The sequence below is a fragment of the Silurus meridionalis genome, chromosome 20 (genome assembly GCF_014805685.1).
Source record: "Silurus meridionalis isolate SWU-2019-XX chromosome 20, ASM1480568v1, whole genome shotgun sequence".
Lineage (NCBI taxonomy): Eukaryota > Metazoa > Chordata > Actinopteri > Siluriformes > Siluridae > Silurus > Silurus meridionalis.
Genome location: NC_060903.1, coordinates 2,820,473 through 2,833,484, shown reverse-complemented (window position 1 = coordinate 2,833,484; position 13,012 = coordinate 2,820,473). Strand labels below are relative to the sequence as shown.

The 13,012-nt window shown below is 39.2% G+C and overlaps 1 protein-coding gene across 1 annotated transcript in view; it reads left to right on the top strand.

The window, feature by feature from the left end:
- The first annotated feature begins 583 nt into the window (after positions 1–583).
- Positions 584–13,012, top strand: part of egfra (epidermal growth factor receptor a (erythroblastic leukemia viral (v-erb-b) oncogene homolog, avian)) — a 58,623-nt gene continuing 46,194 nt past the window's right edge. Inside the window, exon 1 of the mRNA XM_046876768.1 lies at positions 584–917. Coding sequence (XP_046732724.1) covers positions 839–917 — 79 coding nt within the window. The 5' untranslated portion in view covers positions 584–838. The remainder of the gene's footprint in view (positions 918–13,012) is intronic.

Genomic DNA, 13,012 nt, shown 5'->3' with positions numbered 1-13,012 from the left:
GAACTTCTGGAAGGTATATTTTTTTACCTTTAATGCAGCATTTTCAGTTGTTAAGTGAGGAATATGGAACTCACAGCTAACTTAGGAATAGGAAATTGATTTTGCATTTATTCGATGGGAAGGATTGATTTGGTTGATTTTATCAATCCATGTTCCTGTAGCCGCATTCCTGAAATGAGAACCCTGAATGGTTTGACTTGATTTTTCTTTTTTTTGCACAGTGTAGACATCACTACAAGTTCAAACCTGCTTCTCAGACTGGTCCTGCAATAGTTTCCAAATTGTTTCCACTTCAAACATCTGATTCTTGTTAAAGAGCTGATGACTTCAGTGAGGTGTGCTACAGAAGCAGCAGCTGCAGCAGCAGCAGAAAAATCTGCTGTTCCCAGGTCTTGATCTAAGAACCCACCTTTTTCTAACATACCTTCATTGATTTGTTGATTTATTGATTCATTTCTCTTGCATACGTGCCTCTTTTTTTTTTTTTTTTAACCTCCTATATGACGTCATGCCTAAAAGCCCCAATCTGGAACCCTATTGGACAGTCTAGTGCACCACATAGAGCGCAGAAACCCTTGAGTAACACTTTTTAGTGCACTCGGATAGGGTGGAAGCAGTGATTTGAGATCGAGCCTGAAGAGTAGAGCCTTTCGCTCTTACTCTTTAGTACAGAAGGCAGAAGGAGGAGCTGTCAAAAGTTTTAAGTTGGGAGAGGTTCCGTGATTTGGGGCAAAAACTTCACACACTCATACACACGTCCGCCAAAGAAGGTGGGTTAGAGATATGGAGTAACATCAACTGCGTATTAAAACAACAATACGTTCATACAAGGAAAGAAATGGAGATTTTGGTCAAGACCGGATTCGTTTTTTCTTTGCTGATCTCTTTGGGCTCGTGCGCGACGCCGGAAAAGAAAGGTAACAACTTCTAGACTTTACTATGTGCATTATGACGTAACAATTTTAAAAACATCTGGATAGGGCTCAAACATCTGTACTGGGGGCTGATAGAAATAGAAAAGCGCGCGCCCAGTGTGTGAGCAGCAGTGATTTGGAAACAGGTATATAAATAAATAAATAATAATAAATAAAAGAGCTCAGGTGTGTGGATGATACGCGCGCGTGCATAAGACGCGCAAAAGTGCGTGTTTTCGGGTTGCGGGTTTTTTCAGTGCTTGAAAATGTGCACACGATGTGATCTGGTATGAACAGAGCTGGTGCCAAATCTGTCTGTCTGTCTGTGTCTGTCTGTCTGTCTGTCTGTCTGTGTCTTTGTCTGTGTCTGTGTCTGTCTGTCTGTCTGTCTGTGTGTGTCTGTCTGTCTGTCTGTCTGTCTGTGTCTGTCTATCTAAAGCTGCCAGCATTCAATTAAACACCAACACCAATATGTACAGCATGTGGTTAAAGCTATAAATTAATGTTCTAAGGATATAAAATCAGTCTTTTGTAAAGTCCAATCAACGAAACAAAGCTATAAAGTTGTGTTGAGATTTTTTCCAGGGTGTGCAAATCAGAGTTAAGGTTATATTTATGTAATGAGACTAAGAACGACCTAAGGGTGCTGTTATAACTTAAAGAAAATTAGTGTTTTTCTACCATGGGTTCGAGGTATATACAGTACACGAGGGTGCAATTTCAGGTTTTGTGGTGTATAAGAATGTATAAAGTTACAAATAGTCATATTCGATAAATCAGGGTTTAAATACTTGTTCAAGTTTTACTGTCAGTGTTAAGGACATCAAAATCTGTGTTCTGGACATATCTCATGTATGGTAGAGTATATATATGTATGTAGTGAGGATGTAAATTATGGAAAAATATATATTCAGGTTATAAAAGTATATAGGATCTCATTCAAAGTGGTAAGTGTTGGTGTTTAGGATTTAAAAATCAGTATATCGTGTATGGTAGGGTATAAAAATACACACTGAGGAAATGAATGAAGGATGTTTGGTGTTCAACACAAGGAAAAATAAGATGTTATTTAAAGTGGTGAGATATGTGGTTAAGGTCAAAGTGTCCACATTCAGGATATCAGAATCAGTGCTCAGGACTTATATAACATCTGTTAGGATATAAACATACATAGTGAGGATGTAAACCAGGGTTTCCTGGCTATCAATACAAGGAAGGATATCAAGCAGGGTTATAAAAGCCTTTTTTTTAAGTGATAAAATAGGTATCAATGTTTAAGATATTAAAACCAGCATTTAGGATGTATATTGTGTCGGGAATAAATGTACACCAGGTAGATAATGAGTATTAAGAAGTATTAAGAAGTTATCCCATGTTTTGAAGCTTTTTGGCTATAAATGCTTTTATAAATGTGTTCTAATGGGATAAATGTGTTTTAAAGGCTTGTGTTTAATGGTGTAATAGAAATCAGTGTGGTTTGTGATATTGCTAGAAGTGTGTGTTCAGGTTATAGATACGGTCTATACGCTCCTATCCCGGGTTAAATAGCTTTTAAAAGAGTGTGTTGGGGTCAAACCGTGAGGTAAAAGGTCTTGGGTTTTAGACACAAAAGTGCTTATTCTCTGCGGGGGAAAGTGCGACATGCTGTAGCTGAGCGCGAGTCTTCCTCGGTGATGACGAGCAGCTGAGGGTGCGTGGGAAGAGCGCGGAAGTTTGACTTGTAAATGGAGCCGCAGTGATTTTACTCACTCTGAATGAGCCAGGCTAACATGTTTCCTAATCAGAGACTGCGGTTTGTCTAAGACATGCTGCACGAAGGGCGTATATGACTTGGTGGTTTTGCAGTCGTGTTAACATGATCGTCACACATATGACGATACCACGACACTGTCAGACAGAAGGCCACCACCACCCCCACACCGTCCATCTACACACTTAAGTCTTGATGTTTTACCACAAATGTCCCTTTAGTATTATAGAATACCTTACGTTGATTTACCAGTTTCATGTTTTTATATAACATTTCCACTTGGATATACAATCACCTATTTCAAATATTTATGTATTTATTTCAAATAAAACGTGACATCCATAAAACAACATGAATTGATACTGTATGTATGTGGTAATAGCATATTACTGTGCTATGTAGCAAAAAAAAGATACGCAAGCTAATATTTCTACGTACTCTTTAGTATGCTAGTTTAGGGGTAACTTCTAAACTAACTATCCTTTAGAAATTGTATTTTATTTAATCATATTTTGTAGAATAAATGTTCTGTTCAAATCATAATTCATGACTATTTTGTAAAAAAAAATACCTCAGACACACTGAAGAGTGTTAGGCTAGTCAGGCAAGTAGCTAGTACACAGCAAATCTTCCCTTAGTGTGTGTGTGTGTGTGTGTGTGTGTGTGTGTGTGTGTGTGTGTGTGTGTGTGTTCTTGTTTTAAAAGTGATTTTAACCTTATGATAAGTATTGTTAAGCTGACATGGTGTGCTAGATGAGTAAAATCTCAAATCCAGGAGAACGCCATGACAGAGATTTAAGAACACAAACAAGATTTTTTATAATCGACAAATGCTAAATAAAAGCATGACATTAAAACTTTTGTACGGGTTAATTATTGTGCCTTAGGTTCCCTGTCACAGTCTGTGACCGCTGTAAAATGGAAAAAAAAATAGTAGTAAATATTAGTCCATGCTGTTAATTGGCCCATGTAATGCTGTTTACTGCTGTTTGTTTAGAGTGTCTCAATAATTCGGCATGTTAGTCGGGTCAGCTGAGAGGTGTCCTGTGTGTAAACAGTTGCCTGTGCCAATATTGACAGATGGGATGCACACAAATCAGTTTATTACAGTCTGCTTCCCCTTTTGGCCGGCCAATCTGATGCGAAATTCAGTCCAGATCAGACCGAACCAGGCCAGGAATTACCTGCTTTGTTTGTTTGTCAGAAAAAGAATCTCCATTGTTGAGGGTTTTATTATTGAAATCTTTAGCTGGTTCTGACATGACGCAAGGAATGGAAAAATACAAAAAGCATATATTAGGTTACATTTTCCCCCCGAAATGAATTACAGGAAACGATCCAACAAACAGCTACGATGAAGATGAAGACGAGGGTTAGTTGGGCTTACTCCAGGATTCATCTGCTGTCGGGGCGTTGTCAAATTGGAAGTCACAATCCGTATTAAAGTGATGAAGTGATACCTAGAAATAGTTTTTAAAAAGGCACACGAAACCTGAAAAAAACTCATTCTCAGGAAAGGGTTACACTTAATACTATGTACTGTAGTAGCTTAGCTGAATCACTACCAGCTCCGACACGAACAACCCCCCCTACACACCCTGCCTTGATACACAGACTCAGGTCAAAACTATTTACTACAAGGACATGAGAAATGCATGAACTAGAAAGCAGCTGGCTTTTCTTAAACCCAACCTTTTCTCAAACCCCTATGGTCCATAGTACTAAACCCTGGTGTTGATTTCTTTAATCTGATTGGTCAGAAGGTATGGATTAATTTTAAAGAACAACAAATCCCAGGTTTATATTAATGCCCTTGTTTGAAAGCATTCACAGGGGATATACAGTATTGCAGGTCGTCTACGCCTAACAAAAATGTATTAAAAACGTGTTGTGATTGATCACGTTGATCATTAAGGGTTTTTTTGGTAAGCAGACATTTGTGGAAGGAGTCTCCAGTGTTAGCGCTTTGTTACAGTTAAAGGTACTGTACAGTAAAACTACGATTTTCAACTTACCTCACAGGAAAGTCCTGGATGTCTAGGATGGAGAAGTTTGAAAGTTCAGCGAGTTCATGTAAAGCTTTGCGGCCGAGAACGATCACCATGGATGTAGAATTCATGTAGAATTAAATCATAGCATGAATTAAATCATACTGGTACGGAAAGGAAAGCAGCTTGTCCTACTTGCACTGTTGTGCTCTGTAACAGAACAGACAAGCAGACTCAATGTGTACCTCTTCCACAAGGACATTCATGCTCCCTAAAGTCATCCATGTTCTTCACACCGAAGGTCAACCTTGTGCTGCACTAAAGCGAGACTGGAGACTGTTTAGTCTTTTCTTTATTTTACCTTTTTTTATTGTTCTGGGGATAAAATTCAGCCTCTGGGCTCCATCTTATCAGCTGCAGAACAACAATTTGTCCCTGAACCCTTATTCAGAAATTCAGGCCAAAAGGAACTATTTTTATTATTTTAAACAACTAACAGTTATTATATTTATTGCTATATGTTCCTGTTCTTCATATAAACATATATATATATATATATATATATATATATATATATATATATATATATATATATATATATGGACAATGGCCAAGTGTAAGGATTTAATTGAGCTCGATGAGGGCCAAATTGTGATGGCTAGATGCCTGGGTCAGAGCATCTCCAAAACTGCAGCTCTCATTGGATAAGATGTTGGACTTCTGATCGGAAGGTCATGGGTACAAATCACCAAGCTGTCACTTCTGGGTCCTCGACCAAAGCTCGTAACCCTCAATTGCTCTGCTGTAACTCTAACTAAAAGAGCTCTGCAAAATGCCATAAATGTAAGCAAAAATGTAAATCTGCGACACACCAAGCTGCCACTTCCTGGCCCCTTGAGCATGGCCCTTAACCCCATAGCTGCTCAGTTGTATGAATGAGATCAAATTTAATTTGCCCCGGAAAGATCATCTGCTAAATACCATAAATGTAAATTTGAATGTAAACTTCACACACTAATTGTGTATTGCTATATACTTGAGATGAAAAGGACATCTTTGCGATAATGAGCAGAATCTTGGGTTTAATGGACACTTAATGGTCTCTCTGTGTGTGGCGATTCTTTAGTTGTTTTATCTATCAGGCAGATCTGCCTGGCTCGAACACTAACGCTATGTGAATGCGCTTGTCAGCACGGTAACCTTTTTTGAAGCCATGCTCTAAAACCCAGGCCCTTTATGGAGTTTATGCGAACCACCATCACAGCTTGATGCCACTGTTACTAAACACAACTTGGAGGGATTAGAGAACTTCTTTCTCTCGCACTGACCTTAGACTATGTGATTTGCTAAAGTCTTAATTTTTTGGTCTTAGTTTACAAACTGCCCAGGTTTTCTTCCCGTTGTGTTGCTTTGTATTAAGATGAAACTGGTAAGCAGATTAAACAAGTCAAGTTTCCTGGCTGCAATGATCAGCGTCCACTCCAAACCGGTGTTCTCCCAATCCTAACAAACCGCTCGTGTTTAAAGACAGATCTCCCAAATATTTCAGTATGGCTAAACAAAGCAGACGGCACGTGCTAGGCCCGCTTGCAAATGAGCTGGTTGTGTGCAAGGCACATGCGCTTTACACGGAAAGATGTTCCAGCGAAACCCTCGGATATTCAATGCACCTCTATTTGCGTGGCTGCAGTTGTTGTTACTGCCTCACTTCCTGAGTGCCTCTGAGTGGACACAAATGCCACAAGGACTCCAGAGCAGCCAAATTGTTTTTTCTTCTCCAGAGCCTAAGGCAGATGTTTCTATTCCGCTCGGCCTCTTTGTCACATGCTCATTTTACAAAATTGCCCTGGCATCCTTGCCAACACTAACATCTGGCGAAAAAAAAGTGCCTACCTGCTCTAATTTGTCAAAGCACAAACTCAGCAATTGTAGGTGAGATAATGGATTTAATAACGCCATTTCAATGTCGAATCCCAGCTGGTAGCATAATGTAATCCAAGAGCAATGTGAACAACAATAGCTTGTTTATCAAGTATTAGCACAATGGCAAGAGAAATAATCTAAAGGTCGTGAAATCTCATGGGAAGCACAGATCTCAACACAAAGAATGACGATTCCCTTATTCTGCATTAATGCATTCAATTGGATAACTAGCAAGCCGCTGTCATTACTTAATGGTCCTACGAGTACTCGCTCCCAAAGTAAACCCCGATTGAGCTGTCTTCTTCTCATCACCAATCACTGATCATTATTGTTCCCATCGACCAATGGCCGATCATTGTTATTTGAAACAACTAGACCAATCTCTGATCACCATTTTGCCCAACCACAATAACTGATCACCACTGTTTCCAGTGACCAATCTCTGATCACGTTTTCCTTAACCACCAATCACCATTTTTGAATCCACCAATCACAGATCACCGTTGTAATTCGATTCTGATTCTGATTGTCTAAGCACTGATCGCCATTTTTTTAAACCACCAATCTCTGATCACTATATACCCCAATCACTAATCAATGATCACCAATTTTTGAAACCACCAATCACTGATCTCAAATTTTCACAACTACCAATCACTGATCACCATTGTATTCTGATTGTCTAAGCACTGATCACCATTTTTTGAAACTAACAATCACTAATCACTATTTTCCCCAACCAATAAACAATGATCACCACCAGTGACCAGAAAATTAATATCCATTGTTCCCACTTCTTCAGTACTTCTTTTCTGTTTCTTTAAAGTATTTTACAAATATTTGTTGTAGTGATATAAGGACTCATTATGGCAAATCAGTAAACAGGTCTAAGACATCTTCTGGTGACTTGTAGTGATTTTTATGAGCATGAATTAGCTCTGTTACCTGAAAAAAATTAATCTACGTCACATAAGTATTAGAAACCAACCAGGCATCCCATCCTACCAGGCATCCCTAGTAAGTAAGTAGCGAGATCTGACAAATATGGGGTTTAACTTTTTCTTTTTATCTCTCAGACATTTCCTCTTAATGATCTGAAGTTTAGCAAAAGATGGATGGACACTAATCAAGTTTCACTCCATTGAGGTCATATCCTTGTTTAGATTGAAAAGCCATCAGTGCTTCCTACAGTAATGGTGAAAGAAGCTTTAGTACTGCCAGCATGTTGCTCATGGGATTTGAATTCGTTTAGTCGGTTGCGCTTGCATATGGGGAACGCATCGGACACGAAAGCTTTTAGTGCTGTTTTCCTTCTGATGAGGTTTAGATTTGATGACAAGCTCTTTGGCTGTTTTCTTAGTGACCAGGAAATGAAATCAGAGCTTAGTTCCCTTAGAAAGCGTTCATCATGCAAGGATCTGTCTCAACTTTACCACAAATATCATTGTGAGCTAAATAATAACTCCTCATTCTGCCTGCATTTCGAACCCCACGAGAGTTGAAATCAAGTCCCAAGTCTACTTTCTATATTGGTACATGTTTAACATTACTTTTGGAAAAGAGTTAATTGTTGACTTTTTTGTTTCTTACTGTACCTGACTGTTGGTTCAGATTCTTCCCGACTCAAGAGACTAAATTTGTATTAAAAGCGCAAGTGTTCTGTGAAATTTGAATTTTAATGCTTTGTTTATAGAAGCAGCCTACGCACTAAAGTGTTCTGCCGCTGAGTAAACAAGCGGCGCGTGCTGTGTCAGATTGGCCGATAAATCTGCGATAATTCTGATATGAGATCAGTCAAAGTAAACATCACTAATGGGTTGGATTTGGGGAAAAATTAGGTAAAAAAAAAAAAAAACACGGATAAATGACTTGTTTTTTTCTGTGTTCTGCGAAGCACCCACACAATTTGCCTGTTTTTTGCATAGTTATCATGTTGCTTTGCCAGATCGTTCTCAGCTTTCCTCTTGCTGCTTCCTCCTCAGCTAGCTTTTCATGGTTTCTTATGAAGCACGTTGTCGGAGCCCCTCTCTCGGCTCTTCCGCCAGCTCCCGGAGGTGCAATTGTTAAAAAAGCTGAGCTATTAAAACGGAATGTCACAGCGGCTTGATGATTGCACCGGACGCTCAACTTTCCCAGAGCCCACATCTGTGTAAGAGCTCGGAGCCGAGAAGTGAACCGACATGAGAAAACAGCAAGACCTCCTGCTTGGCTAAGCTATCGAGCAGTCACTTAACCTGGCACAACCCCACGCTTCCTGCAAGTTTTGAAAGTGTCTCTATGTTTGACAGAGAAAATGAGGGGGTTTCTGCGGGGTCTAATCTGGCCAGTAAGAGCGAGGTTTGATCGCCAGTGTCGAGTTCCATGATGTTTTTGACGTTTGCGACAGCAAATCGCCTCGGACCGTTCCGCTGATTGTAATGATATTGAGTGGGTTTGGAAATGGCCAGAATCCATTTGGGTCTGTGCTGCTTTATTCCCAGCAGCAATCTGGCTGTTGTGCTATTTTGTGTGCCAGCCTAGTTTCCTTTTTCACTCATTAGATGGACTTTCAATTCATTCACTCGGTTTCACAGACATACAAGCTTATAAAAGCTTTCTGAGTCTCACTAGACGGATTTTTAATGCAATACTTATTACAGAGCTCCAAAAACGGGTCGATAATTGTCTAGTATTGCTTAATTTTTTTCCTCTTATGCCCTGTTTGGGTTCTATTGAATTCATTTCTTTTTTTTCATTCAGATGTTTTTATTTCATCCAGCCATGTTGCCCTTTTTTCTCCTTTTTCTCCTGAGAAAATTACATCCCACATTACCTCTTCACTGTTACTTACTGTACTCAAAGCAGAATTTTGGGCCAAACATTTTTTGTGGAAACAATTTCAAGATTTTGATGAACGAACCTATTATCCTGAGACACAGAGGAATTGCGTTTCAAAATAATAGCTTTCATTTTGGCTTGTCGAAATAGAGGAAACTGCTTTCTATTTGCAACATAACCCAAACTGAATATTTGAAACTAGAGATCGACCGATTAATTGTTTTTGCCGATAGATTCCATACCAATAGTTTTTCCGGCTTCTGGCCTGCTATCATCACGAGAGCGGCCTCTAGAGACGAATCACTCACGCGACGTGCTGTTTGTGTTTACACGTGAGTCGGCGTGCTGCATGAAGGTCGCAATTTTATATTTATTATTTAAAATTTATTAATTATATAATTGTTTACATGTTGGATTAAATACGCATGTGGATTTAAAAATCTATAAGTAATAATTCCAGTAGTTCAACATCCATCTGACATATTGCTTCGATCTCTAGTTTTTCAATTTACTCGCCTTTTTCTTTTACAGCAGTTCAGAAAGACACGTACGTTTCGTGGAACCTTCTCATCCTCTGTGACATGTCGAGCCCCTCAGTTATTTGGAAAGGCATGAATGTCCCCTAAAACCTAAAATAGATGCACGATAGCAGCCAGCGTCATGGGCTTTTATTGCGTTTTCCATCAGCAACAGGCCACAGTGGTGGAAAGGGACCTTGGAATTCAGTCTGAGGGAAAAAAAACACACTTTCCCATCACTTCTTTTGCATCTCATTAGGCTCGGGTCCATGAAAGGAGCTCTGAAAAGGTTTCGATTTGACACAGTGTTTTTTTTTTTTTTTGAAGGAAATTGCATCACAATTTTGGGTCTCAATCTATTGCATATGACTTTTCTTTAGTTTAACAACTAATTAGGTGCAGCAGCCGACATCTAATATGCCGAATACATATTTTAGAGTAAATTATATCGTACTGCAAATACACTTAATATAGCATTCAACCATTTGCCAAATATTTGTAGTAATTAAGCAAACAAAGCCAGTTGCATTATGAAGCGTGTACATGTTTACCTCGTCTTTGTTGATATTAGTCGACAGATGTCAGGAGATATTTTAGGAAAATGTTCTCCCTCTGTTATATTTTGCTGCTGAACTGAAATAGTTTTTTATTCCACTGAACCTTACATTCGAGTGGTACTTTTAGCGATTGTTGGGGAAAGGAAAGTATCGAGGAGCCGGATGACAGTTCTAGGCCAGCAGGCTCTGAATAGACAATCACACACACACACACACACACACACACACACACACACACACACACACACACACACAGATTTTAACACACTGGAACTTATAACATATTCAGTGCTCTTTCATCAAAGTCAAAAAGGAATATTTTTGTCCTAGAACCCAGAAATGGGATTACATAAAAAGTAAAAAGTGTGAAGAAAAGTGTGTGTGTGTGTGTTTATATGTGCTTCTCTCCACTCTTGACTCACTGGACAGCTCTGTTCTTTCTGATTCATCTCTCTCCAGCTCTGACTCTCTAAAAGAAGCCCATATTTGACCAGTAGCTTGAGCTCGTACTTACGGAATATAAAAAAAAAAGAACACGGAAAAGTGTAAGATGCTAAACTCAGACAGACACCACAGTGGAGTTTATGTAATTGTTTGGCAGATGCTTTTAAGTTACAAATGAGGCTGTTCCCAGCTCATAGCTGTTAAAAAAAAGCCAGAAATGGACACAGGATAAAGTTTCCACCAAATAAATATAAAGGAGAACACATCTTCTATACTGAGTAAAGAAAGCATGGCCTCTGTGATAGCTTCCAAATAAAGTGCCTACAACAGAGGCCAAACCTCCTTTAATATAGCTAACAGATACAGTGACTCTCACAGAGTCCACACCTCCTTTACTATATTTAACAAATACAAAAACAATTCAATTATTTTAAACCGGTAACTTTTATTTCCCCCACGTCTTTGTGGAACGATCCAAAATCAGTTATCGGACAAAATCTAAATGAAGTAAACGCTCTTTTTTTCCACATATACCGTTGTTGTGAACAAATCTGCTATTGTGTCAAGTGTGATGTAACTGAGCCTCTCTTTCGAAGGGCGTGTCTGATGAGGGCAGTCAGATTTCAGCAAAACAATGCAACAATAACACCAGGGAACAGAGCTTTTATATTTCCGATTGTGATTGAGCATACCGGTATGAAGGTAACGTGATGAGGGAAGTTGATATCTGCACTATGAGAAACATTATGTTGTGGGGATAGATTCAAAGGAAATATAGTGAGACTATACATACTACTATTGCAGAAAAAAAGGAAAGTCTGGGGCACAAGCACCAGCAGCGAAGGTTGTCACTGTTGGCCCATTGAGCAAGGCACTTGACCCTATCTGCTCCAGAGGGCCGATCATGTCTTGCCATGTGCTCTGATCCTGGTTCTTCTGTAATGTATATGTAACAGTGCACCCCCTAAACCAGCATTCTTTACTTTACAGTTAGTTTATTTTCCTAGAACTATTGAGCTATTCCTTTCTTTTACTTTTCCCACTGTTTTTTTCCTGACCTGTTAGAAAAAACATAATTGTGTTCATTGCATTTTTCATACCATCCTAGTCCTAAATGTGAGAATTCAAACCAGCTTTTTTTTGCCCCCTTTTCCATACGTTTTTGTTGCAATCTGGAACTTGTACACCACGTGATTTATGACACACCTGGACGAGAACATGTCAAACACACGTCAGTAAAGAAAAATGGCCCTGCTTTACGCTGTTCACCCAGAAACACTCGTCTTCTGTTACCATCTGGTCTTCCCACTTTCCATGAGACGATAAGAATCTGGGATTTTCTTACCATGGGGTTTGCTTTTCCCAGCCCGAGGCTTTTAACGTGTGAGAACAAGCTAAAGCCAGCTCTTGTCACCAAGGCAAGGAAGAAAATATAACTACCGTTTTTTGCTGACATGCTTGGCGAGATCTGTTGTGTTAAGACTCAAACGAAACTTAAAGCCTTTGCAGGTTTCGGCTTTTGGCGCCAGGTTGCGTGAAAAAAAAGTTTAACAAGAGAAAAATGCAGGTACTGATTCAGAGGAAAAGAACACGGAGACATAAATGCCAACTTTGTCAAGGTTTCTTAAGAGAACGTGTTACCTTCTTTCAATAAGTGCTGGTATCAGGGCCAGAGAGCTAATCCTCAGATAGCCTTATGTCTTTAGTCATATCTAGGATTTAGCTAAAAAAAAAAGTGTGTTTGGTCTACACATGGGTCTCACTGGTGCCAAGACAAGACTCTTGGTCTCCTTTTCAAGGTCTCAGGGTTGAAACTTATTGCTGTTGTTGTCAATTTTGTGATTATACCACAGTACAATTCAATTTATGTAACGCATTTAACCTATAGTTAACCACTGTGAAATGCTTGAATCTGATTGGTCGGAGGTGTTGAATGATTTTTCTGTAAATGTTGATTGTCAATAGCTCCATCAATGGACTTGTAGAGATTTAAGTAAGTGTAATGGTTGATATGGTGAAGTTCTTTAAAGGATGGCATTTTGTTAACACTTGGACAAGAGTCTCCAATGTAAGAGCTTTGAAACAGTCAGACTTTCCTCAA